Consider the following 13,001-nt stretch of genomic DNA (forward strand, 5'->3'; position numbering starts at 1 on the left):
GGACCTGATGAATGACCTGCAGAGAGCTGGGACCAAAGTAACAAAGTCTACCGTAAGTAACACACTACGCCGAGAGGGACTCAAATCCTGCAGTGCCAGGCGTGTCCCCCTGCTTAAGCCAGTACATGTCCAGGCCCGTCTGAAGTTTGCTAGAGAGCATATGGATGATCCAGAAGAGGATTGGGAGAATATCATGTGGTCAGATGAAACCAAAATAGAACTTCTTGGTAAAAACTCAACTCGTCGTGTTTGGAGGAAGAAGAATGCAGAGTTGCATCCCAAGAACACCATACCTACTGTGAAGCATGGGGGAGGAAACCTCATGCTTTGGGGCTGTTTTTCTGCAAAGGGGACAGGAAAACTGATCCGTGTTAAGGGAAGAATGAACGGGGCCATGTATCGTGAGATTTTAAGCCAAAACCTCCTTCCATCAGTGAGAGCCTTGAAGATGAAACGTGGCTGGGTCTTCCAGCATGACAATGATCCCAAACACACCGCCCGGGCAACGAAGGAGTGGCTTCGTAAAAAGCATTTCAAGGTCCTAGAGTGGCCTAGCCAGTCTCCAGACCTCAACCCCATAGAAAATTTGTGGAGGGAGTTGAAAGTCCGTGTTGCCCAGCGACAGCCCCAAAACATCACCGCTCTAGAGGAGATCTGCATGGAGGAATGGGCCAAAATACCAGCTACAGTGTGTGCAAACCTGGTGAAGACTTACAGGAAACGTTTGACCTCTGTCATTGCCAACAAAGGTTATGTTACAAAGTATTGAGTTGAACTTTTGTTATTGACCAAATACTTATTTTCTATGAAGGACTAAAAATGACATAAGGAAAAATAAATAAATAAAAGTAGAAATAAATAAATAAATGCAGAAATATAGTAAAAAATAAATCCATTTTGGTAATATAAATGGCTATTTCTGTATTTTTACATGTATTTATTTATGCATTTCTATATGTATATGTATTTCTACATTTATTTCTACATTTATGTATTTATATATTTATTTATATATTTATTTCTACATTTATTTATTTCTGTATTTCCACATTTCTACATTTATTTATTTCTGTATTTCCACATTTCTACATTTATTTTTCCCTCCGCCTGTATGCTAATTGAGTGGGGGGTGCCAACATCAGTCTGAAGCAGGATTGGTTAGAGAGATGTGATCGAATCTACTACTACTGCCTTGATTTCACTGGTACAAGGAAGCCTACTCGCCTCGGTGCTTGGGTTAATAGAAGCTGTTAATAGAACAAACAGGATGAGAGACTGAGGACAGAGATAATTAACCCTTTCTACATGTTTACCTTACACACAGGTGTACTGATAATTATAAAGTATTGTCTTTTTACTCGCGAAGGTTTTATTGTACATAAGGAGCGTAGCTGTCGGCAAATTGAGTAGTTTGGAGCTAACTTAACGTCCCCGTCTCCACAGCGACGAAGCGGCGTCTGCGTCTCTGCAGGGCGCTGTGTGCGCGACAGAATGGAGGGGAAGCTGCAGCCTGATAATAAACAGTCCCGAGCCCGTTTAATACCGCGTTTCGGTGCCATCATTAGAAACAGTAGCAGTATACGATAAGCTCGGACCTTATTGATTTTAGAGAAAGTTTGGGTCCTTTCAGAACCGGGTCTCGATCCCCATGACCCCATCCTTAATAAAAAACTATACTGAGTAACAAAAGAACGATGGTCTAAGCTACACATCATTAGTTGACAGTGTATGGTTTAATTTTTCTAACATTATATTCAATGCACAAATTCTTCAGTGTGGGTGCATTAAAGTCTGAAATTAAGCAAAATGTTCTTGGATCCGCTGATGGATGTCACCATAGATTAAGAAGATGTCAATCAGTAGAACAGGTGTTGTGCCTAATTTCGACCCCCTGCCAAATTATTACCCCGCTCGTTGAAGTCAGTACCTGATTGCCTAATCCCAACCCCGCCCGGCAGTGCATGATGAACCGGTCCAAAGCAAAGCATCAGGCTCACAAAAAACTGTAAAACTAGGCAATGCTGATCAAATATGAATCAAGATTCTGTTGCTGGATTGTCTATTTCTCGCTTTAAATCTTTTCAGAAATATATTTCAGTGTAGGTTACTGTTGAAAACTGACGATCCACAGTTAAGCACCGCCCGACACATTACCATAGATGGTATTACACACTAGCCGCAGCATTCATAGGTAGCCTGCGTCCAGAGATGGATAGATGGATCGTTTGCTTCTGTCTGGTTAGCGATGCGGCCCCCAGCTAACCAATCCTGCTTCAAACTGATGTTGGCACCCCCCACTCAATTAGCATTCAGGCGCAGGGAAACATAAATGTGGAAATACAGAAATAAATAAATGTAGAAATGTGGAAATACAGAAATAAATAAATGTGGAAATACATAAATAAATAAATGTAGAAATGTGGAAATACATAAATAAATAAATGGACAAATAAATATATAAATAAATACATAAATGTATAAATAAATGTATAAATACATAAATAAATACACATAGAAATGCATAAATAAATAAATAAATAAATAAATACATGTAAAAATACAGAAATAGCCATTTATATTACCAAAATGTATTTATTTTTTACTATATTTCTGCATTTATTTATTTATTTATACTTTTATTTATTTTTCCTTATGTCATTTTTAGTCCTTCATAATTTTCCACCATAATTTACAAATAAATTCTTTAAAAATCCTACAATGTGATTTCCTGGATTTTTTTCTTCTCATTTTGTCTCATAGTTGAAGTGTACCTATGATGAAAATTACAGACCTCTCTCATCATTCTGAGTAGGAGAACTTGCACAATCAGTGGCTGACTAAATACTTTTTGGCCCCACTGTATGTTCTTTGCATTCCTGGCCACCTTCAGAGAGAGCATTCAGCCTTCGTTGCCGGATTTTGGAGGAGAGATGCTCAAACTAGGGATGCACGATATATCGGCCACCATATTGATATCGGGCGATATATTATCATTTTAATGTTATCGTTATCGGCCCGATAAGAAAATGTGGCCAATATATTAAAGCCAATAAATAATGGATTATTTCCTTCAGCTGAGACACTTCAGAAGCGCACTGTTCTCCATGATGGTTTTTAATTGCTTGAAATATAATTGGAATCCCTTCAAAAAAGGAAAATACAGTTAAGTGCAACATGTGCAGCGCAAGTCTGTCATATAGGCTATATAAAATTATAATGAGAACATTATAATTGTGTGCTTGGGACATGGCTTTTAATGGTAAGACTTTTGTTTTTGTAATCAGGCTCTCAAAAATTAAATAAAAATTTGGATTAGATTTATCGACCAATATATCGGTTATCAGCTTTTAAATATAAAGAATTATCGGTTATCGGTATCGGCCAAAATGTTCATATCGGTGCATCACTGGTTCAAACATCATCACTGCTCTTCCCACGGGACACTGTGTTAACCATCTGGGGTCTGAGGTGTTTTTTGGGCCCTGCTTTTACTGTATTTTTAATCAAATAAATAAAAATAAAAAAATAATAAAAACACCAGCCTTGGTGGACAAGATTTCTTTCAAAAACAATCAAAAAATCTTACTTGCCCCACTTTTTTTTTATTGTAGTGTAAATGGTATTTTAATGAAATGAATACAATTACTGCATACATTAATATAAAATTGTTAATATAATGCATAAATAATCATAAAGTCAGTATCATAAAAACACTTAACTGTCTTATATTGTATTGTTGTATGTAATTGGAACCAATTTCTGCTGCAAAACCACAATCCTGTAGAAAATGCTGCCAAGGAGAAAGTATAGATCCCTTCCAAAAAGATAATTTAGGAGGAAAAAGAGCATTTTCCAGAAGTACATTACTGCCTGCCCTGTCCCAGTTGTTACAAAAACAACTGTTGGATGAATGTGCTGCTGATGAATGAGAAACATTATGTTTGGTGATAATGAAAAACTATATTTCAACAGAATCTTATCCAAGCACTGAAGTGAGAATATTATAGTTTTGGGTAGGTTTATGGAGCCTGTGGATCTGAGCGGCTTTTTATGCAATATATTATGCTTATACCTGCAGTTTTATGCATCGTTAAGTCACAATCCAGGCCTTAACTTACATGTACATTAATGTGTGTGTTTGTGTGTGCAGGGGGCCATACAGGCGTGCTGATGAGGATGACGATGGTGAGTGAGCTCTTGCCGTAGTGTCTGATGGTTTGGTAATAATGGACGTCCCCAATGGCCAGCCCAGCGTCTCCACCTTCACGACCCCGGCCTCAGAGGTCAGCTCACACTCAATGAAACACATACCATTACCTGCTTTACCTTGCATGTTTTAAAATGTAATCTAATGAGAGAACTTTTTTTGGCTCATTTGTATATCTTTCATCATCTCTCTTTCCCTTATCCCTCCAGAGGAGCAGCAGTTCTGAGTCCCTCAGTGAGAAGGGCCCATCAGAGCTCAAGAGCTTTGACGCGGTGGTCTTCGACGTGCTGAAGGTCACGCCAGAGGAATATGCAGTGAGTCAAACTCGCCTCACTTTTCATTCTCCCAGATTACACCTAGTATTAAAAAAAAATTTTTATATTTTTTTTTTATATGAAGATTTACATGACCTTCTGACCTAAAGTATGATTCACGTAAACCTGAGGTAAAAAAGTGAGCTTGAGCCAAGATTATTCCCAACTTTGTAACAGAATCATTTCTAAATGGTGTCAACAAAAGAGTAGCCTCCCTGCGGTTTTCTGCCAAAATAAAAGCTCTTTAATTTAACGTTTGAAAGCAAAGAAATTAAGATCGCCATAAATAATTAGTTAATTTACTGTTGTTCTGTAAACTAAACTTATTATTATTATATACTTTTTTTTTATTTTCAAGACAATAGCATTATTGCAATAGGAATATATTAATTGTTGATTTTTATTTTTTATTATTTAAAGGGACACTATGCAGCTTTTTTCGCTTAACTGAACAGCTTCAGAGTTATTGAAATGGTTATATAACTTCTTTCGGGTTGAATGGTGGGCGTCTCGACCCCCCCTGGTGCCTGTGAGCGAAAAAATCTCACTTGCAACTTCGGTGCGGCGGGCCGCGTCAGGAAGTATCGCGTGATATCAGCTCTCGCGATGTAACATATTCCTTTACGGCAACTGCAAACATACACACAGGAACAAGGTATAGATGGATGGAGTTTGTCACACTATCGTCATGGCTGAGCCGGCATATAAGATGCAGAAAGCTAGGAAAGCATTGTCGGAGGAACAGAGAAAGAGGAAACGGCAGACTGACCGAGCGAGGAGTCGGACACGAGCATAGGCATAATTTGCGGGTGTGTTATGTCCCTATTGAAACTTCTCGCGGCACGGATGTAACGTTACCATTACAAACAAATAAAACATCTCCAGGTAACTGTAGTAGAGCATTCATTTCGTTCGTTTGTTAAATAAGAGGCGATCTGAAATGTGTTACTTTTGAAATCAAGTGACCAAAGTGCTCGTTGCCTCTGCGATCAGTGGTGCACATAAGTGTTCTGTTGTGACGCGCGCCTGAATCCGTTGCGGGGACTGAGATACTCTCTATATTTTGTTATGGTGAAATCACAAAATCTAATGCACAAAAAACATGTCCCTGCTTGAAATACAACCACTAATAAACAATCGGTTTTGATGAGGAAAATAAACTATACTACTACCGATTAGAACCCAGAACCTCTGACACACTTGGCAAAAGTTCTGCCTCTGGACCATTAAAATGGTCGGATCTATGTATTTAATCACGTGAAAATTCTCACCACTAACAACATATATTATATCTCATTAAACGACAAATTAAACACAATGTACTATTGTATACTATGTAACAGGCCATGTCACGCTCTGAGTGAGTGGTATTTACGACAGTAACGTTAAATTCAAGTACTCCACAGTAACTCTAGGGGTCGCTGTTTGACAAAAACAGGATTTCTGCATAATGCCCCTTTAAATAAGTATAAAAATATTATTTTAAATAATAATAATTTGTTTATTATTATATTGTAATATTGAATGGGGGAAACAACAGGTTTGATTTAATGTTTTAATCAACTAGCCTGGTTAAAATTAAAATTGTACCCAAAAGTGGAAGGAAAAAAAAACGAATTTGAAATGACATGGAGGGTAAATAATGATTTTTAATTTTAACTTTTTTGATAGTGAATTAGATTTTTTTTTTTGGTGAACATCCTCGGGCTGTCCAATCACAAGTGGGCAGTGCTAAATGCGATTTTTGATCCAATCACTCAGTTTATCCCAGACAAAAATGTTCCCCTGTGATTTGTAGCAGTGGTCCCGGTACCAGATGTAAACAGAGCCAAAGGATCACAAGAAAAACACATGGAAACCAGAAAGAGATGAAGGGGAGAAGGAGATATGAGCACTGACAGAGGAACTGACTTCAGCACAGTTTCAGTAATGATTAATGGTCATTTGGCAGACATTCTTGCGGGCCACAATGCTCTCTAGAGTTTGAATTAAACACCAGAATCCGAGCGAGGCTATCAAACTCTCCTCTCTCTGGTAATTCAAGGACTCAAACTAAACTCCCAGCTGATCTCTTTCAAAATCTTGAGGAAAAGATACACAGCCACTTGTTGACTTATACTTGCTCTAATACTGCAACGATCTGTTTTGTATTTCTCCATGAAGTCCATTTACAATGTTTCTCAAAGCTTCTTCAACCACAAACACTTATAATTAAGTTTTTCATGATCATTACCACCTTCTTTATGACTTAAATTTAAGACTTTAAGAATGAAATCAAACTGACTGTTTTTGCTACTGTACCTTTAAGACTTCTATATGTAAATGGTCTCTGTTATGATTGGCTAATCGCTTAACGTGACAAAAGGCGTAGTTTAATACAGGTCAAAGTACTGAATAGGGCTGTATATCACTGATGTGATTCAATTTTGACTCGCAAGCTTTCGATTCAGTTCGATTTTGATTCGATTTGAGAGGTCGATGGGCAGGAAAACATAACACAAGGGGGTTGCCTGGAGAAAGTTGCACACTACACAATTTATTTTAAAAGAGAGGCAATCATTTTCACAGAATTTAGAGCACAACAATCCATCTTGGAAAACCAATAAGTTACAGAAAGGTGTGCGCTTGGCTCTCATGATCTGCAACTCATTCTGGCGCCATCTGCTGGATGGGAGGTGCACTAAAAAATAATGTTGAAATTTCCCTAAAAAAATCCCCAATATCAGATTTATCAAATTAAGATAAAATCAATACCTAACCTATTGCTGACCTGCTACCGCAGGCAAAAGATTCTAGGTTCTAGTCAGATGTCCAAAACAAGCAAAGCTTATGTTAACGGTGGAAACAGTGTCATAATTCCTGTGATGTATATCTCATAGTGTCACCAGGGGACGCTCTGTGTTTTTGAGCCGTAGTACACCTGATGTAAATGCGATGACCTGATTCTGCACACGCCTGCCTGAATCTGGGGTACAGAGTTTCTTTCTGTGCTTTATTTATTGATGGCCCAGCCCATTAGCCTATATACAGGACATCATCCCAGTCTCAGTCTCAAGACTGCACTGAAGACACTGTGTGTTTTATTTATGCACACATACTCTCCACGGTGATCCCACACGCATGACATTCATACAAGCATGATAAATGTCTTGTGAATGGCAACTGAGCATTAGACAAAAGATGATTTATTATTCATGTGTGTGTTAGACAGCGTGAGGATTCACACAGTCGTGTAAGGATGGATAGCGAAGTCGAGACAGAGTCCTGTTTCAAATAAGCCAATAAATCCAGAAACTCTGCTGTAATAAATACATGCGCAACACATTTCAAAGGTCTATTTCAAATCTGGAGACACTGACCTGAAGGGAAAAAAAAATCAATAAGTGAAATGCTTTACCTTTAATATAAAATGAAATGTCTTCCATCATAAGTGATGCATATTCTACTGTGTTCTTCTCCAGGGTCAGATCACTCTTATGGATGCTCCGGTGTTCAAAGCCATTCAACCTGAGGTAAGTCTTTTGTGTCACTGATGTACACGGGGTCCATAACCTACACTTTGCTACTCCTGCCATTGGCGGATGAATTAGGGAAATTTACTAGACAATTTGACTTAAAAATTGTCAGCTGCAAAGATGAAGTTGACTATGCTGCCGTCCCGTAGTATAGTGGACCTGCCTTTAGAAAGAAATGCATCTCTTTCATACGGATTACATAAGCAGAGTATTTGTTTTCGATATATTTCTCATGTGTGTGAGGCAAGTGTACACTGAGTTTTGGGTTTTGTGACATGCTCCAGTTCAAGGAGACTGAGACGGCAGAAAGCGCTTCATGTTTGTTGTCTCTATTTTACAGAAGCACAACGTTTTGTGAGTTTACACAAATAACAGTTTCAAATGATGTATTACTCTTATCTGTATGACCAAAAATGACGGAGTGTTTTAAGTTGTTTTCGCTGTTAAAGGGATACTTCACCTGTGGAAAGATGAATGTGTATTTAAAATGGCTCATTTATGTAGAAGAAATGTGAAATTAGGTGTTCAAGCACGAAGTGCTGAAAACCTATTGTATTTGTACTGATTTTTATTAGGTGTTCAAGCACGAAGTGCTGAAAACCTATTGTATTTGTACTGATTTTTATTATTAGGTGTTCAAGCACGAAGTGCTGAAAACCTATTGTAATTGTCCTGATTTTTAGGTGTTCAAGCACGAAGTGCTGAAAACCTATTGTATTTGTACTGATTTTTATTATTATTATTATTATTATTCTGCCGTAAAACGCGTCGTGCAGCCCAAACCGTAAGTGCTGGAGCTCTGAAACTTTGTCAGATGGTAGTACAAAAATCGAGGAGAGGTTATCAAATTATGAGCCCGATTGGCCCATAGGTGGCGCTATAGCAACCAATTGCGCAAAACGGATCATAACTCTTAGACCGTAAGTCGTAGACTCAAGTGTCTTATATCATTGGAAAGCTGGTCACCTGACGAAAAAAACGTATATCTCCGATTTCATTTCCGCCATGATGGATTTTCCGCCATTTTGAATTTTGTCAAAAAACTACTTTTGCGAACTAGTCCCTGTTTTTTTGCCCGATCGGAACCAAACCAGTGCAGAAATATTCTCTGGAGTCTGAATATTAATAATTATTGAAAAAAAGTAGAATTTTCGATTTAGGGTCGCTAGTAGGCGCAAAATGAAGGTTGTGGGAGGAGCCTATTTTACTAAAACGGCTATAACTCCAGAAGTAAATTAGATAGGTTGACCAAACTTGACACACATGTGTATAAGGACAGTCTGGGGTCACAGTAAAAAAATCGCGACGATCGAACACTAGGTGGTGCTATAACATTAAAAAAACATAAAAAGGGGTGTGGCCACCTGACCGTTAGTCCGATTGACTTGAAAATTGGTATGCAGTGGCTTGGTCCAAGGCCCCATGTATGTGTATGAGGAAATTGGCATAACTCAAAAAACATGGCCGCCATTGGCCAATGAATTTGAGCACCTATTAGACGAGGTTAACGAAGGCCAATCGTAACGAAACTCGATGGGCATGTTCGACTCATGGCCCAAGAGGTCTGTAAGAGTTTTGAAAGAAATCGGCCACTAGTTGGCGCTAACGAGTTTTACGGCTCTGTAATCACGTGGTGTTGCACACATCCCCACAAAATGCATATCATCTGATAGATCTCCTCATGCTGAACAACTTTGCCTCTAGAACCATTGCTGTCAATCAAACCGTTCATTAAATATTCACGAATATGTTAAAAACCTACTTTTGCAAACTAGTCCCTGGTTTTTCGCCCGATTGGAACCAGACCAGTCTAGGACAATTCTCTGGACTCTCTAGATCAATAATTATTGAAAAAAAGTTGAAATTTGCCATTTGGTTCATTATAACAGGATCATTTATAAAAAGGGGCGTGTCAAAACACACTCAAAAGCCTATAAATCATAAATAAAAACTCAGAACTTCACAAAAATTGATGAGCATATGTGTCATACCATGGTGAAGAAGCATGCAAAGTTTCATGGAGATCGGACAATAGGTGGCGCTATAACTGTTGAAAAGCTTTAAAACCATACATTTCCTATGGTAAATTGCCTGTATTGGCTGTAAATGGTCTTTTCCATCTATGATCGTATAATTTTCATATCTTAATGTTTAAAACCAGTGCAGTACAATTATCTGGACTCTCTAGATCAATAATTATCAGAAAAGGTATAATTACTTCATTTGGATGGCTATAATAGAGTGTAAATCGGATGGCTATAACAGCTATAACAGCTTGGATGGCTATAACAGCCAAAAAGTGGTATTTTACTGCCCCCTGCTGTCATTTCATCATACTACTCTCTAATATTTTTATATATAATTGATATTTAGACTTTATTAAATCATTATTTTAACATTTACAATCACATTTTGTCAAAATTCATCTATTGCTCTGTACTCTCTAGAACAATAATTATAGGAAAATGTATAACTTCTTCATTTGGATGACTATAATAGGGTCACTTCAATATGTAGCCTTGAGCGAAAGCCAATATCTTTTCAATAAATGCTCATAGCTTCTTAAAAAAAGGTCAAGAACAGCTATAACAGCTTGAAAAAGGCTAACAGCCAATAAGTGGTATTTTACTGCCCCCTGCTGTTTAAAAAAAGTCATTTTGTCACACTACTCAACTATAATTAATATTTAGACTTTATAAATTCACTATTTTAACATTTACAATAACATTTAGTCAAAAATCATCTATTGAAGTGACAATTGAGTCACATTGGATCCTGAAGTTCCAAATGTCTCTATCTACATCAGAATGAGCGTGTAGATTAAATTATATGAAAAACATGGCCTATTGTATAAGTAGGCTGTAATAGCACTGTTGTCCACTAGATGGAGCAGCAGCATTAGACATTTTTAATCTTTTTTTATCAGCTTTCAGCATTGGCTAACAAACAAATGCTTAAAGCATTTTCTTTAATTAGTTTTATATTATTACATTGCAAAGAAATATGTGAAATGCTCATATACCATTAAAACTGATTTTCACAATAACATATCCCAAAAATGTGTGTGTGTGTGTGTGTGTGTGTGTGTGTAAGCATGCATTATGGAGTTAACATGAAAAAAATGGTTTGCTTCAGTGGAGAATACTGGAGAAACAAAGTAGTTGAAAATGAAAGTGAGCCAATAAGTGGTCTTCTACTGCCCTCTGCTGGCCATTCTTCTTATTAATAGTCTTTTTTTGTATATAGACACTATAAAATCACTTATATAACAATTACTATTATAACACATTCATATTTTGTCAGAGTTTATCACTTCAATTGTTCTTATGCTTCATATAATTGCTATCAACGTGGTAAATCATGGTAAATAATGCCAGAAACATGGTAAATCATAGTAAAAAAGGTAAATCATGCTAGAATCCTGGTAAATTATTCTAGAATGTGCTATATCATGGTAAATCATCATATAACATGGTATATCAAGGTAAACTATGGAAAATCATGTTAGATTCATGGTAAATCATACTGGAACATGGTAAATCATGAAAAATCACACTGAAATGTAGTATATCATGGTAAATCATGCTTGCTACATAAAACTTAATGTCTTTTGATGCTTTTGTGCTTAACGGCCTTAAAGGCCTTAACTGCTTGAACACCGCTAAATGCTGCTAGCAGCTTTAATTATTATTATTTTTCTTCTGCCGTAAAACGCATCGTGCAGCCCAAACTGTAAGGGCTAGAGACTTGAAACTTTGGCAGATGGTAGTACAAAAATCGAGGAGAGGTTCAGAGAGTATGACCCCGATTGGCCAATAGGGGGCGCTACAGCAATCAATTGCGCGTAACTGCTCATAACTCCTAAATCGTAAGGCGTAGACTCAAGTGTCTTATATCAATGGAAAGCTGGACTCTTGACTTAAAAAACGTATATCTCCGATTTCATTTCCGCCATGATGGATTTTCCGCCATTTTGAATTTTGTCAAAAAACTACTTTTGCGAACTAGTCCCTGGTTTTTTGCCCGATCGGAACCAAACCAGTGCAGAAATGTTCTCTAGAGTCTGAATATCAATAATTATCAAAAAAAAAATGAAATTTCGATTTCTGGTTGCTAGGGGGCGCAAAATGATCGTTGTGGGAGGAGCCTATTTTACTAAAATGGCTATAACTCGAGAAGTAAATGAGATATCTTCACCAAACTTGACACACATGTGTATGAGGACAGTTTGGGGTCACAGTAAAAAAACCGCGTCGATCTAACACTAGGTGGCGCTATAAAATTAAAAAAACATAAAAGGGGGTGTGGCCACCTGACCGTTAGTCCGATTGACTTGAAAATTGGTATGCAGTGTCTTGGTCCAAGGTGCCATGTATGTGTAAAAGGACATTGGCGTATCTCAAAAAACATGGCCGCCATCGACCAATGAAGTTTGAGCCCCTATGAGACGAGGTTAACGGAGGCCAATCGGAACGAAACTCGATGGGCATGTTCGACTCATGGCCCAAGAGGTCTGTAAGAGTTTTGAAAGAAATCGGCCACTAGTTGGCGCTAACGAGTTTTACGGCTCTGTAATCACGTGGTGTTGCACATATCCCCCCAAAATGCATATCATTTGATAGATCTCCTCATGGTGAACAACTTTGCCTCTAGAACCATTGCTGTCAATCAAATCGTTCATTAAATATTCACGAATATGTTAAAAACCTACTTTTGCGAACTAGTCCCTGGTTTTTCGCCCGATCAAAACCAGACCAGTCTAGGACAATTCTCTGGACTCTCTAGATCAATAATTATCAAAAAAAGTTGAACTTTGCCCTTTGGTTCACTGTAACAGGGTCATTTAGAAAAGGGGGCGTGTCAAAATACACTCAAAAGCCTATAAATCATAAATAAAAACTCAGAACTTCACAAAAATTGATGAGCACATGTGTCATAACATGGTGAAGAAGCATGCAGAGTTTC

The 13,001-nt window shown here is 37.7% G+C and overlaps 1 protein-coding gene across 3 annotated transcripts in view; it reads left to right on the top strand.

The window, feature by feature from the left end:
* The window catches only part of ralgps2 (Ral GEF with PH domain and SH3 binding motif 2), a 225,813-nt gene that overhangs the window by 46,646 nt on the left and 166,166 nt on the right, over positions 1-13,001 (top strand). For all 3 annotated transcript variants that reach the window (XM_056262750.1, XM_056262749.1, XM_056262751.1), the window contains exons 3-5: positions 4,151-4,283; positions 4,417-4,521; positions 7,983-8,033. In XM_056262750.1, coding sequence (XP_056118725.1) covers positions 4,227-4,283; positions 4,417-4,521; positions 7,983-8,033 — 213 coding nt within the window. In that variant the 5' untranslated portion in view covers positions 4,151-4,226. The remainder of the gene's footprint in view (positions 1-4,150; positions 4,284-4,416; positions 4,522-7,982; positions 8,034-13,001) is intronic.

The sequence above is a fragment of the Rhinichthys klamathensis genome, unplaced genomic scaffold (genome assembly GCF_029890125.1).
Source record: "Rhinichthys klamathensis goyatoka isolate OS25496 unplaced genomic scaffold, OSU_Roscu_1.1 h1tg000196l_1, whole genome shotgun sequence".
NCBI classification, from domain to species: Eukaryota; Metazoa; Chordata; class Actinopteri; order Cypriniformes; family Leuciscidae; genus Rhinichthys; species Rhinichthys klamathensis.